The sequence below is a fragment of the Aplidium turbinatum genome, chromosome 16, assembly GCF_918807975.1.
Source record: "Aplidium turbinatum chromosome 16, kaAplTurb1.1, whole genome shotgun sequence".
In the NCBI taxonomy this organism is placed as follows: domain Eukaryota; kingdom Metazoa; phylum Chordata; class Ascidiacea; order Aplousobranchia; family Polyclinidae; genus Aplidium; species Aplidium turbinatum.
Window position 1 is genome coordinate 9,980,396 of NC_137487.1, and position 15,193 is coordinate 9,995,588.

Consider the following 15,193-nt stretch of genomic DNA (forward strand, 5'->3'; position numbering starts at 1 on the left):
GCTTTTCAAAAAAAGTAGGGTTAGGTTAATTCTTAATCAATTCGGAAAATTTTACTTTTAGAGTGAACAGAATCGATTTATTTTCTCAACTTTTTTAAACTTGACTAGGTGTTTCTCCAGGCTACGTTATTTTTCAAGTTCAATGTTTAGCTTTGGACCTGGAAGGCGAAAACTGGCTGCTGACTTTGAAAACCGCGCGAAAAAAATTAATCGGTAAAAACAGTTACGCGCGCCTCGCGGTAACCAGTAGCCTAATGGCTACACTTACAGAAATATGCAAATGAGACAAAAAGTTCGTGGAAAAAACAATTTCGCGGCCATCGAGTTTGACAAGAATAAAGTTTCTGACTGTTGTTGGCTAAATTATTCCATCCACTCGCAGCCGCTGAAAGAACAGTCCTTGAATTGCGTTGCTGAAGCGTACATCCCGAAAATCGAACCAGTGCCGCTTGACCTTGCTGTTTCTTCTTTCGTAAAGTCAGACGCTTAACTGAGCTATCGAGGCGGACTGTACATCTCTGGTATCCTATCGGTAACACAAGAGTTGAATTTACAGTTGCTGATATTCACTCACTCATGCGTAACGAATATTGTCAAGTAAAAGGATTGCAAAATGATGAACAATCATTTTTTATAGTTTTTAGTAAGACAATAAAATAATATCCAACTTTCGAGTACGGCTGAGCGTTTAAAAAAAAGGATGCTGAGACTATAGCTATTCCGCGCACACCAGATGTTGAGCATTATCCTAAAATGTGTTACACTGGCTGGACTATATTTTACGTGTTGCACTCAAATATCACAGACGCCTTTATACAGGTGTGAAAACCGTTATTTTGGGTTAACCTATTTAAGTTGGTAAAAGCACAGTAGCCTGTAGCCTACAATCCTACATGGTCATCAATAATTAATTAACGTTACAACTTCAAACAACTGTATTTAACATCAATATTACGATGTTACAACTAACTATGTAATTAACGTTACAACTTCAAACAACTGTATTTAACATCAATATTACGATGTTAATAAATTGAATATTTCTTGATTTTGTATTTTTTAGGCCTAAATTTTATAGGCCATGAATGAAAATTTGAACAAAAGAATATGTATTGTAGAGCTCTTTAAATCGGGAAAGTCAAGGAGTGATATTTGCAAGGACTTAAAATTTCACAGAATGTTGGTCTGGAGAACTCTCAAAAGACACAAAGAAACTGGAAATGTCAAAAATCGACCTGGCCAAGGTCGGCCTCGAAGCGCCAGAACTTCAAAATTGATATCCAGAGAAAAAGTGCGAAGAAATCCCAAAAGATCCATTTAAAAACTGGCAAAGAAGGCGAACGTGGCCTATGGAACCATGTTCACAGAAGGATTTGAAGATGAGCCCATTCAAACACATGAAGAAACAGTTGCTAAATGCCAATACCAATGAGAAACGTCTCTCCAGAGTCAGAATTCTGCTCTCTCGCATTGAAGGAGGCACGCTGCCAAACCTTGTGTTTAGCGATAAGAAATTTGATGTCCAGCACCATTTTAACAGTCAGAATGATTGTGTTTGGTCAAGAGATGGTGACGTGGAACCCCGGGTAGTCACTCGGAGACAAGGGGCGGCATCAGTGATGGTGTGGGCCGCAGGCAACGAATCAAGATGAAGTCCATTGATTTTTGTGGACCAAGGAGTGGAATTGAACCAAGAAAACTATCGAAATGACATTCTTGAGGGTTTATTGTTGCCTTGGGCAAAGAAACACAAAGTTTCAAAAAAACGTAATTGGTCATTCACATGGAGCTAAGAAAACGCAAAACTGGCTTTCAGCCAATGTGCCGTTCTTCATTTCCAAGGAAGAATAGCCTCTCCTTCATCTCCAGACCTGAACCCCCCTAGACTTTGGTATCTGGTCTTACTTGGAGAGCAAGATTTCGACTAAACACCACCAAAATTTGGAAGCGCTGAAGGCTAATTTGAAAAAAGAATGGACTAAAATACCTCAGAGTTATTCATGACTCTTGCAGGTCCTTTTCGAAGCGTTTCCGACTTGTTATCGACGCAAATGGCGGACACATTGAGTAAAACTTGTTTTTCCTAAATATTTATTTATTTGACAATAATATTATATGTTTATTACTCAAAAATTGTCTACCATTTGTTAAATTCAGTTGTTTGAAGTTGTAACGTTAATTATTGATGACCCTGTATTTGGTGTTATGCGAGGAAGCAAAGAAAAGAAGATGGTGTCACAAAGATGTTCGACCAGTCGCTAGATGTTCCTGCAGGTTGCATTGTTTTTCCCGTTAATAATGACGACGATGAACAAGAAGTAGACAAGCATATCAGACCAAAGTTACACAAAGATTAATTCTAACTTCACAGAAACTCTAATGCAATGTCAAGTGCCACCTCAGAAATCCAACAGATTCATCTTTCCAAGTTGCTAACGTCACTTTACAATTTTTACATGTTAAACAACCTATTGGAAATGTTCGGCGAAAAAATTCTCTTCAACGTGCCCCCTCTCTTCGCCAAAGGCTGGATTCTGTTTGAAGTCAACTGCCCATTCGTTTTGGGAGTTTTGCTATTCATATACGTTATTATGACGCAAAATTCGAATCAAAATCATTTGCTTAGGAAACTGCTCATCGGGTCATCAGTATTCCTTTGTTTCATGTAGTAAGCCTCCATCTCTTCCTTTGTCGGTTCGCGAATTTCAATCATGCTGTTGTACGGTCGCTTCCGCTCGTCCATGGATAGGTATTTGTCCACGTCTTTCACTCGGCTCTTTTCTTTTCGAAGCGCCTGCGAAATGCAGCATCAAGTTAAAGAAAGTTAATTTAAAAGCTCGTAACAAAGACTGTCAATATTGCTTTTTAAACATAAAGCTTCAGCTTTGGCACATAGTTCCATAAAACGTAGAGAACATAATACTGTACTACAAAATACTGTTAAACAATGCGGTCACGTGATCAATATTATGAGTTTTCTTCGGTCAGACTGGTTCAGTGCAAGAGGAAAGTAGTTTTGTGCTTTAACGAGTCATCCTACCGACAGGGCTTGGCATGTAAGTCTTACTGCGGCACCTGCAACTGTGTGCTAGTTATCGCCCAGAAAACGAGGCTTAACCTGTGTGTTTCATGAGTACGCCACCAGAGTCTAGCTATGGATTTCTCTTCCAGGCTCTAGCCAAATTTATTTTCCAGTAGCCTATTGCTTGCAGTACATACAACCATCAAAAGTTGAAATTTTTATTGTGGTGAGAAACAAGGCTGTGGAAGAATATAGTTGAGCTGTAATTGAGCAAGTGCTCTGTTGCCTCAAGCCAATGCCTGAAGCTAACATGTCGATTCCATTGTTCACTGTTGGTGAAACTGCGTTTCAGTTTGTGCAGATTGTAGTGAAAGATGTTGATTTAGCTGGTTTGGTGTTAACTTCGAATTGTGTTGTAGTGTGGTGTGGTTATTTATTTTGCAGATTCGAGTTTTAAGTTTAATAAAGCCAAATCATGGTTACAACAATAATTTCAGACCAGTGTGTTTTTACTCCATGCTAATCGGTAAAGCATTGCTAGATAAACAATTTCGTGTAGAATCTCACTTCAGCTAGCTTCTTTTTAGATATTTTTTGTTCTTTTTCGGCTTCTTTTATCAGTTTGTTCCTGTTGCGTTTCTCAGGAGGCTCATCACTGTCAGAATCCGACGAAGAGCTAAAAGATAAATGATAAGAAGCATTGAAGAAAGAACTAGCACTACCACACGATTTGCAAACGAAACCAAGCAAACCAGAAAAGATGCATAAAAAAATGGTACAGAAAAAAATGCCACGAACTCATCGCTAGAAGAGCTCTCCTGTTTTTTCTTTTGCATTTTTCGTTTATTTTTATTTTCCTTTTTCTTTCTTCTCCTTTTCTCTCTTCGTTCCGCTTTCAGCTTTTCCCTGTGTTGCTGCAAAAAGTTTAACATCGATATAAAATATTTGAAATACCTGAAGAAAGAGATGAAAACAGTATGAAATAAAAAAGCAGTGAAAGAAGTCGATATTAAAATTGATTACGAAAAAAAATGAATCTAGAGAAATAGTAAGCCTACTTGTAACAACGATTTCTGGTGTTGGTCTTCGCTATCTTCTGAACTACTTTCTTTCGCATCCGCTTTTTCGTCATCCGGTGTTTTCTTTTCCTCTTGGTCTTCAGCAGAAGCAGAGGGTTCTCCTTCAATTCCTAACGCTTTTGTCCATGAAGAGTGTTTCTCTTCCAGTTTCTGTAGCCTGGCCTCTGTTTGAAATAAACATATTGTCGTAAAAAGAAGCACTCCGACTTGTCTCGTAATGAAACAAAATTCAATAAAAATGTACTAAATATTGTTAGCACGACAACAAACGCTGCAGCCATGATAATAATCAAAAGACAAACAAACATAACTTAAATCCAAAAACTCTTTAAGTACCGAACCTTTTTTGGTAGGTGGCGGCAGTGTTAATTGATCGGGTTGGATTTGCTTTCCAGCATCGCCAGTGCAATAGGAATGCTTGATAAAAGAGTGACAACAGGCGTAACCCCACTTTCCCCCTTTCCAAAATGAACCCCAGACACTCTGAAAGAAAAAATGGATAAAGATAACACCGCACGATGTTTGCATCAAAGCTGTCAATTTAACTGTTTTCGTTTGCAGACGTTATATCAACGTAGAAAGGATGGAATTGTACATGCGATATTATTATTGAATTGAAAAACTTTAAATAGTTCATGCACTGAACAATATTGGCTTTTAGCAATCCGATAGATAGTTGGTACAACTCAATCAATATAGTTGAGCAATGAGCATCAAAAACTTCCTGTTTTCAAGTTGATTCGATGTCGACCAACTATACAAATGATTTGCTGGCTAGTTGTTATCTTTAGTCGTGGGCATGAGGTACTAACCTCAAATTACCTAAAAAGAAAAATCTGTCATTTTTACAATGATTTAACGCCTGTAGGTGCCGTCCTACTTCAGGTGATGGGATGGCGCAGCGGATAAGGCGTTGGCTTTCCAATAAAGCGAATCTGGTTCAATACCCGGCTTAAGCGGGTTGTTGATAAAACACCGCTCACCTCAACCTAGGCCCTAGGCTGTAGTAAATGGGTGAGCATAGCTGCTGAAGAAAAGGCGGCCGAGAGAAAGAAACTGGCCACCTTACCCTCATAAGCGCGGAAGGCTTAGTGTGATGACAATCTTGTCTTCTCATTCTCCAAAGCGCAGTAGGACTTTTACCAACGCCTGTAGACGTTGAATCAATGTAAAAATGTCGGATTTAGCTGTATGGATACTTGGCTCAGTTGTGAAGCCGGTTAACGATCTGCATCGATTTCCACCAATGGCATTCACCAGGGTGAAAAAATAAACAGTTAACGTGTTGAAAACATGAGAAAACATGTTATGCGATGTTGGTTGAATGGTTTTACTTACCGTGTGATTGTTGATGTAAGAATCTTCGACGTATTTCGACTTTGTTTTGGCTTTTTCTTGACCCTTCACGACCGTTCCTTGCCTAGAGTATTCGACATAGTTCTCCTGCAAATGCAAGTATCAGTCAGCACTCAGCATAATCATCTAAAGTGTAAACATTCCCAAATCGACTTCTTTGGGTGCAATAAATCGAAACTATTTCTCACAAAGTTCCAAGACCTTGTATTAGTTTGTCTGACTTCAAAGTGGCTACCCAGCTATCAAAGTGGATGTATTGATCTGTACCCGATCTGGACCAGATGAAGTGGCTGTCTGGGGTTAAATCCCCTGTGAGATCACTAATTTCTGACAGTCATGTGAAAAATTCGCTTCGCATTGCTACATCGTCCATCTCACCGAATATTGCCAAACTTCTAGAAAAACAGTGCTAAACTTCACATTGATATGTCGACGTATGACTTTGAATGATATATCTTGGTATATTTATCGTTCATATTTGTAAAAAAGGATATTATACATTTCTAAGATTAGAACTTTGGTGTGAGGGTTTTATTTGAAATTATAACACAGCCGTTTCTGAGATTACAAATTAGCAATAAGCACTCAAGTGCCCAGCGCAATCATTCGTAAACCGCATGTGGCTCTTTGGCCAAAAAGGTTGGACTCCCGAATTGGACAGGCAAATTCTGATGTACACTTGTGCAACGTCAGTACTGAAGCAAATGTAAAGCTTGCCATAGAATGCCTGTGCACATACCTTCGAGCATAACACAACAAAACGTAGGCAATAAATTTTAAAACTAAATGTTTAAGGATCGGTTTTGAAACTTTCCCTCTTACAGTTTGAGCTAGAAGTAGTTCCTTGGGAGGTGCGTCAAGATGTTCCAGACCTCCGTACTTCTCCAACACGGAATCACGTTGGGACTTCTTGAAGTTGTCCTTTTTGACATCAAACGACTTCTGTAGCATCTCCAAGCGAGTGGGGTCGGCTTGTAAGTGAACATCGACGCCTTTGTCTCCAGCCTCCCACGCAAACACTGCAAAACGATGTTGTATCAATGTAAGACTGTTGGTATCATTTTTATGTTAAGTTTTAGATCTTCAGAGGGTGCATACCTGGCGCCTGCACTGTGGTGCTAAATAATTTAGGCGCTATTTCAAGAAACGTGCATTTTATTTGGTGCATGGTGGTTGTGACCAAATGGTACATCTTATTAACAAACAGGTAACAATCACACATAACAGGTAGATCTAATAAGCAGCTTGTGTGATAGGTCCGCTGGTCAGGTATTAAATCAAAATATCTGGGCTCAACAGTAGAATTTTAAACACTACTTTGTTGAGAAACTTTTTCTGTCACTGAAGAAGTACAAAACTGTCAGTTCCAAAATCATAATACAAAAGATTGAAAATGACCCTGTTATCTGAGAAAAAGTTTCAATAACCACAGTTTGGGGCATAAGCATTGCCGTTAAGGTTACTTATTACCTTTGGTGGTTACTCAAAAAGATTTCATAACAACAGATATTCACCATACAATAATGTTTTAATCAATTGTTGTGATGTGTAAACAGCAAGCTTTAAAGCCAACAGAAAAAAATCGCTTGCCAAAATGAGTTGAAAAGTTGCTAAACCAAAAACAAAACAAACGATCTTCTAACATGAAGCAATGTTTGCGCTCTTTGCGCTACTTCAAACTTACTTTGCATTTTCGCCATGTCGTGCGTATCTCCAGTGTACCTCACAAAATTATCACCGGCGTAATCCACTCTGGAAAGAATAACGTTCCAAACTGTGAATTGTTACAGTTCAACAAAAATGTCATGCCGAAAGACAAAGGATACCACAACAGTTTCTCAGTGGCTGGTCTAAAACACCACAGTACCCAAAAGTTGAAAAACATAAAACCTTGCCTTCTTTGTATTGGCAGAACAAACCGCAAGTGTGAATATTATTAAGACAAACGATAAAAGTAAAAGTAGTACACACAGATACATTTGGTGAACACGCAGCAACCCAAAGGCGTTGACTTCGATATGATATGGTCCATCGATAGGATTGATGTGAGACGTTATAAAACAGAGTAGCCTACAGTAGAAAACTAATTTATGTTGGGTAATGAAAGCGAATTGCATGTTTAAATAAAAACATAAACTTACTCTGACACGCCTTTTCCAGTGTCGGCATAAGGATTTTCTCTCATGGCTCGAGTTTTGGGATCATAATAAGCGGAGTTGGGGTTGAGATTTCTCAAGTACTTGGCAGTGTCTTCTCGAATGCGCAAGTTTCGCACAGTGATACGACGCTTGCTGTCAAAGTTTGTTCCAGGCATGTCTATTTCGTCAGCATATTTATCCTCGTCACCAGAAAACTCATGTTTATCCTGCCAAATAGGATCAGTTTAAACGTTTCCTGCATATACTACTACAGTATCATAGCGGCGGAATGGCCCGTTTCGGCTAGTCCGATTCGGTTCGTTCCCTATTCGATTACAGTCTTTCTCGGCTAGCTCCCTATTCGGCAAATTTTTGAAAATCCAACCATAATCCTTCTGTAATCCAACAAAATCCTTAAGTAAATCCAACGAATCAGCCGAATCGAACTAGCCGAATAGTAGCTGACCCCATAGCGGATGCGCCCTTTGATGAACTAGATACTCCGTTTGTAATTTTTTCCAGCGCTCCCTATGTGGTGCAATAATCCCAAAGTGTTCTCTTGGTTGGCTTTCATGATTATAAATGTCACCAAATGTGAAACAAAAATTTTCGGAGTGAAGAAATACATTTTGAAACCAAAACATGTAGAGATTTAGTAGAAAGTAAGAACTTTTATAAAAAAAAATTAATAATAAAATCATTCTATCGTACTTCTGAATCAGCCATTTTTCCTGTCAGCAACTCTTCCTGCAACTTTTGTGCTTTCACAGCTTGTTTTGCTATCTCGATTTTGGCGTAATCTTCAATCACCTCCTGATGTTGTTCAGGGTTATATCTGCAACAATTACGCAAAACTTCAAACTGATAATACAGCAAGTGGCTTTTGGTGGAAAACTTAACGGTTCAGATACAACATACTGTGCAGTATGAATACCACAAGGATAGTGATGAGCCCAGCCTCATGGGCGAAACATTGTTGAGCACTGTTACTTTTTGCTACACTCGGCTGCCGAGAACGTTTAACTTCCAATCTGGCAAAATTGGTCCTTAAGCAAGCCCAGGCACATCAGGGATGCATATGTGGGACCTATGATCTTAATGCATAACCATCTACACACAGCAAAAAGTAGGTAAAAGTAACTTGAAAGAAGCAGGCGTAGGTAATGATTATGTTTGTTTTATAAAGAATTGAAGAACACTGAGTTTGAGACTAAGATTTGAATATTTTTTACCTGATTAAGTTTGCACCGAGGCTTGCATAGTAGATGCAATGGCAGTTATTTTTATGAGGCTAAAAGAATCAAAGCAGCTGGTTCATTAGGCCTAGCACTGTTTAGCAAAAAATGTCAACACAGCGGACAATGCAAATGATTCAAAAATTACCCATTCCATCTGTCACGTTTCCCATCAAAATCTAATTTTATGTCAGGCTGGACATGTTCATCGGGGGCTATGCCTTCACCCGTGTACTTAGCTCCAATTTTTCGTGGTCTCTGCAAAAGTTGAATTTGAATGAGCTCAAAAACTTACACAGTAACCACAATGATTTGTAGTGTAACTAACACTATTTTATTACCAAAGCGTGTATGTAAATGTTAAGCAAAGGTAACTAAAACTAATCCAAAATTTATGTAGCCAATCGGATTTGCAAATAGAATCAAAACAGTCGCACATGACATCACTGCTAACAAGGCTTAATAAAGGTTTGCAAATCACTAAAATAGAAAAATCCTAATGAACATTTTCTCTTTTAAACTACTGCACATTGCACAATAAATGCTTTGTTTAGCATTGAAAATTATGACATTGATATTTTTCAAAATAAAAACAACATTAAAAATGAAAACACAAATAAAGATTCTGCAATGTATAGCAAGACCTCATGAGACAACTTGTTTAAGGTTTTCTTCATTTTGACTTTTTGCAATAATTCTGTTGCACAGTAGATTGCAAATAATTAAAAATTAGTACTTAAAAGTGCAGGCCAAGTAAAACTGTAGGTAAGTAATCCAACTTACCTCCATGCAGTCTTTCTTTTTGTGGGTCATTGCACCACAATTAGTGCAAGCACCTTTTCTATATTTAGTTGCAATTTTCTTCTCTGAAACTCCCCGCTTGTACCATTCATCTAAGCGAGCAAACTCTTCAACTTTTTCAGGTTGTACTCTCTGATGTTTCAGCGATGCACGCTGTGTTGGATCAACGTACCATGGTACTGTTGAAATATACTGCGGAATATGAGGATTGATGTCCCTGCAAAAATAGATTCATTTACAGTGCAATTCGTAACAATTTTCATCAATAAATATTAGGGTGGTTCAAAAAAGGTGAAATTTTGAAATTGTAAAGTCTCACCCTTTCAAAAGTTTCTATTTACTACAAAAACACCTTGTGTAAAATATTTTTGAAAAATATTAATGTTTAGGGGTAGCTCAAGGCTTTCGAAATTTGGGGGTATTTGACGAAATGGGTCAAACTTTAAATACCTGTATTTCGTAAACCCTTAAAGCAAACATACATCTGTTTGGGTTCATTTTCATCAGATTGGAGAGTATGTACTATAACTTGGTAAAGTCAAACAATGGTAAATATGTACTTTTGGAAAACTGCGATTTTAAAATTTTTACAAAATGAATACAAAAACACTTAATACATTTTTTTAAACATTTAGTGGTAGCTGAAACAGGTTGAAATTTCAGTAAAATCTGAAAATTGTTGCAATTGATATATGTGATGCGCAGCACAATGCACATAGTCATACAAAGTCAAGTGCCAGACAATTGATAGCCACACTGCACACTCAGTGCACAACCTGTGACAGATACTGAAATTGTTCCTCATCACATGTTAGTAGGCCACTCAACTCCTGAATTAGAGCTACTCCTTGTTCTGCGTGGTCGTTGACAACTCTTATGGCCTGCACAATGCCACACGCTGCTTGAAAATCTTCTCGCCCTTTCCGTGTCTCTGGATCTGCTTTGAGAAAACCATCAGGAAGGTTCTTTCTCTCAAAAAGCATTTGGGATCTTTGTGTGACAAAGTCAACCAAACAACTTCTAGGGTTGCCAGAGGTTAATATAAAAAAGAGCCCAAGCTTATGCAAAAAGTAGCCCGATTTTTTGGGGGGTTCTAAAATGGAGCCCAAGCAAAGAGATACGCTATTATACAAAATTCTTCCAGAGCGCTTGATCATCAGTGCCAAATTATAAGTGTTTTTCCAATTCTTCACATCTTTTAAACAGTTTGGCAACCATGCATTCACTCTACTGTTTGTTAAAATAACTACAAACAAGTACGGTGCCTAAATAAAAAAAATGGTGTAATTGCTTTTTGTGATGAGTTAACGCATCAAGAGTGTTCCCCTCAAGACCATCAACAGTTTTGATAACCCACGAAGGTTGATCAACGTAGAAACTATCTTTTTGTCTTGTTTTTTTTTTTATTCATATAAATTGTTAAAAAAAATTCACTAGCTTTTTTTTCATCTTTCTACATTTGTAAAAACTTTATTAAGGTGTTGCGACCATGCCATAACTGATTATCCTGCTTTGGCATCATGCAGGTTATAGCGTCCGTGTTTTGTCGCTTCTACCTTTTTCTAGACCCCTGCTATGTTTGACATATTGTTTTTCGTTGTGATGGTCAGAAATAAAAACAAACTGAACTGATGTCTAAAACAAAACTTCGTTCCTAAGCTTTTCATTAAATTTTCCTGTAATGCAACTGATGATCCACTGGAATGCGCAGTCCTGGGTTTCTTTTTTCGCTGAGACTTTTCGGTCATTTGTCCGAAATGACTTGAAAAAATTCAGTCATTTTTTATTTATTTCGGTCATTTTTAGTCATCTTTGGTTATATATAGTCAATTGACTATATAACTTGAGTCAATTGACTATCTAGGTCAATTGACTACATGGCTGCACGATGGGTAACTTGGCTAATTTGAGCTTAGGCTAATTTGGCTTGGCTACATGGCTAACTTGAGTCAATTGACTACATGGCTGCACGATGAGGCATTGCCAATCTAAGCTACTACAAGTCAAACGAGAGAAGAAGAATTGACTATCTATTTTTTCGGACATTTTGACCGAATTGACTATATTTTTTTCGGACATTTTGCTAAAAAATCGGTCAATGACCGAAGTTGTTCTTACGTTACATTGATGACATTTTTGCGGTATTCAATAAAGAAACCTCATGTGAAACCTTTTTAGATGTGCTGAACTCTCAACATAAAAACATTAAATTTACAATCGAAAAAGCACGTGAAACCCTTCCTTTTTTGGACGTTGAAATTAAAATTAATGCCACTGGATTTGATACTTGGGTTTGGCGCAAACCAACTCATACTGGTTTGTTTTTGAACTTTGATGCATTATGCCCATTGAAATGGAAGTCTGGTTTGATCTTGTGCCTATTAGCTCGGGCTAAAATGATTTGCTGCAATGATGCTCTTTTTAATATTGAAATAGAGAAATTGAAACAAATGTTTTATAATAATGGTTATCCAAAATTGTACTTTGAGAAAATATTGAATCGCTTTATCTCTGAGAATTCCAACCAAAAAGAAAAGGCTGAAAATGAGTTAAATGTGAAGCATTGCTTGTCCATTCCGTTTGTGGGAAAAGAATCCAAAACGTTTGCTCGTAAAATCGGACAGTTTATGAAAAATAAATTTGATGTGGACGTTTTTCCTGTTTATAAAACATTTAAAATTAGTTCGTATTTTCAACTAAAGTCCCAGACGCCTTCGTCTCTCTGCTCAAATGTCGTATATTGTTTTACATGTTCGTGTGATTCGGCATTGACGTACATCGGTATGTCCACCAGACATTTGACCACGAGAGTACGGGAGCATCTGAACTTTAGAGACTTAAAGAAAAGTGCCATCAAGGACCATATCATGGATTGTTCTTTTTGCACAGATCAAAAATTCTCTGCTGACTCATTTAAAATTTTACGCAAAGGCAAATCCCAATTTGACACAAAAATTCAGGAAGCGTTGTTAATCAAACGCTACAATCCAAATCTAAACAAACAATTATTTGCCAGTGGCGCCTCCATTCTCCTCAATATTTATTAGCCTAGTTGTATCACGTACTCCGTGGTGCAAATTCGTTTGTAACTTAATCATGCAGTTGCCTTTTCTTAATGTAATTTTCGTCTGTCTGTATGTTTTCCACTCCAGTGCTTTTAATCGTGCGTGTTTCTCGATGCTTTTAGTTAGTTACGGTAGTCACTGTCAAGAAGTGAAATTTATTGTAGTTTATAATTATTTACAGATTCCTGATGAGGACTTAAGTTAAGTCGAAAACGTTTGATATGTTGAACTATTTGTAAATATGTAATATACTGTTGTAATGCTCAACCCTGTGTTATTGTTGTGTCTTGCCTGTCTTTGGTATAAAAAAGCAAACTCTCTCCCGAAACTATATTATTTAAATAAACTGATTCTTCTGACTTGGTGTGATATTGTTTAGCCTACTTTATTTGAACTGATGTCCACTGCATTTTCATGAAAACCTGGATCACTTAAGTTGCCGGGATTGCCAGATATTAAAGCCTAAACATGCACATTTTTGAAAACTGGCATCTTTATACCAAATTTGTAACACTGCCTGACCGAAGCCTACAAAAACACTGCTCCTCAATGAAATAACTACGAATCAGGTAAAAATCTTTAACATGATACAATTTTTACATAAAAATTTATAATATACTATATTTAAAAAAAAAGTAGCCCAATTGGGCGCCAGCCAAAAAAGCGCGCCCAACGCGAATTTTTGGAGCGTGGAGAAATCAAAAGTAGCCTAATTGGGCGTAAAAGCGCCTAATCTAGCAACCCTAACAACTTCCTTGAATATTTTTAGATTCATGTGAATTCGCTTCGGAGGATCTGCATGTCTCTTGTTATTGCAATGAGAGAACCATTTTTCGTTTCACCGCTGCAGGCGCATTCTTGTCAAACAAGGCCAGTTCAATCAACTTTTCTGATAAATACTACAGGTGGCCAACGAGCTTCACTGCTGCTGCTTTAGAAATGGCTGGGTTAATGTGTTTGTACTGCACCACGGTGCACCAAAGACTGCAAAATCAGGAGGTCATTGTTGGGAGCACAGGCTGCGAGAGGAGCTGTCATGTGTTTAAAGTTCATAGTGCTGTCATGTGTTTAAAGTTTAAAGCTGTCATGTGTTTAAAGTTCAGAGGATATGACCATGTTTAAACACGGTCACATCCTCTTATGACGAACGGAAAATTACCCGGAGAAATTCTCAAATTCAAGAAGATTAAAAAACTCTAACTTTATTACTCATAGTTAAACAAAAATGCAGCAGCCTAACGATTGAGTTAATTTGGGTCAAAATTTAGTTAAAAAAAAAAAAAAAAGAACGCTTCCGCGTAGTATCGAACTCATTCCCTCTGGAACACCAGCCCGAGACGTATCCTACGCGCCACCGAATCTGTTGAACATAATTGTCGAATTTAGAACTTATATAGGCACTCTTCTCGTCTTTTGCTTTGAAAGAGAAAAAGGTGCCTATATATAGTGACGTCATGACCGGTCAAATAGTGTTTCAGATTCAAAGACCGGAGCTGGTCAAATAGCCACTGCCTAATAATAATTAAAACAAGAAAGACTAGATGTGTTTTGCATCATAAAAGTTTAAAAATTATGTACCCAAAATAATTAACCTATGTCTTGTGAACATCTGGTACATTAAATTAGCCTGAAACTGCAAAAAATTTCTACAATATGCAACTAAAATTAGTATCAACCATAGAGATAGACTACGTAGTTGACAACTAAAATCACATATAGCCTCTATAGTTTTCCTGTAGTGTATATCTATAACATCTTTTGGCTTATTAATGTTATTAATATTATCTTAATACAGTAGTCTCCGCTTATTAAGCCCATGGTTAATGGGCCCATGCGTTACTGTATGCATAGGAGTGGCAAAGAATCCTCTCCCCGCTTATTAAGCCCATGAAATAGTCTGGTCCCGAGGTGGGCTCAACAAGAGGAGACTTTTGTATCATATATATTTTTACTTATAATATATATAATATCAGTATTCAGTGCAGCATCTCTTACTTTCCTTCTTCATCAACTTCTGCTGGTGCAGTTCCCAGTTTTCTTGCTTCTTCCAACTCTTTTTGTTTTCGCCATTCTTCTCTTGATTGCTTTTTAGGCTCTTCTTCTCTCTTACTTTTATCCTGTTCGCTGAATGGTTTTGCAACTTCTCGGCTAAAGGCCTTTGTTGCAGATGACATAATAATTGTGTAATTCAAAATTTCAATATTGATTGGAGTACAGTTTCTGCAAAATAAATTGTTGTCGGTGAATTACGGTATTCCATTCACTGGATGCCGCGGAATGGAGAGCAGTTCTTAAAATAAGTTCAACGCACACCGGGACAACTAAACTAATGCTGGTTGATGAGTTGAGGTTTTCTTCGCGCAAAAAGTAGATTTTATTCACAATGAGTTGTGACATTGCTGGGGTAGGGAAGCTTTGTTTACTTTTTTTAAAGCTGTTGTACAAGTCTTTGCACTGGTCATAAATGCTATTATTTTGCAATTATAGAGCAGAAACT

The 15,193-nt window shown here is 37.6% G+C and overlaps 1 protein-coding gene across 1 annotated transcript; it reads right to left on the minus strand.

Annotated features, from left to right (window-relative positions):
- Positions 1 to 554: 554 nt before the first annotated feature.
- Positions 555 to 14,912, minus strand: LOC145785124 (pre-mRNA-splicing factor SLU7-like). The gene is made up of 13 exons (XM_082596825.1): positions 14,692 to 14,912; positions 9,614 to 9,848; positions 8,979 to 9,088; positions 8,307 to 8,430; positions 7,599 to 7,822; positions 7,142 to 7,209; positions 6,280 to 6,476; positions 5,440 to 5,544; positions 4,443 to 4,584; positions 4,081 to 4,265; positions 3,821 to 3,936; positions 3,590 to 3,698; positions 555 to 2,794 (listed from the first exon to the last, which is right to left on the minus strand). Exons 1-13 carry the CDS (start codon positions 14,868 to 14,870, stop codon positions 2,615 to 2,617), a joined length of 1,974 nt encoding a protein of 657 aa, XP_082452951.1. The 5' UTR covers positions 14,871 to 14,912; the 3' UTR covers positions 555 to 2,614.
- Positions 14,913 to 15,193: the final 281 nt, after the last annotated feature.

Bases quoted from the DNA above. Each gene is read 5' to 3' on its own strand.
- LOC145785124 (XM_082596825.1), bottom strand. From the start codon at position 14,870: ATGTCATCTGCAACAAAGGCCTTTAGCCGAGAAGTTGCAAAACCATTC. The intron at 9,089-9,613 runs GTAAGTTGGATT...CAACTTTTGCAG, and splicing joins AAAAGAAAGACTGCATGGAG to AGACCACGAAAAATTGGAGC. The intron at 7,210-7,598 runs GTAAGTTTATGT...TATTCTTTCCAG, and splicing joins ACTGGAAAAGGCGTGTCAGA to AGTGGATTACGCCGGTGATA.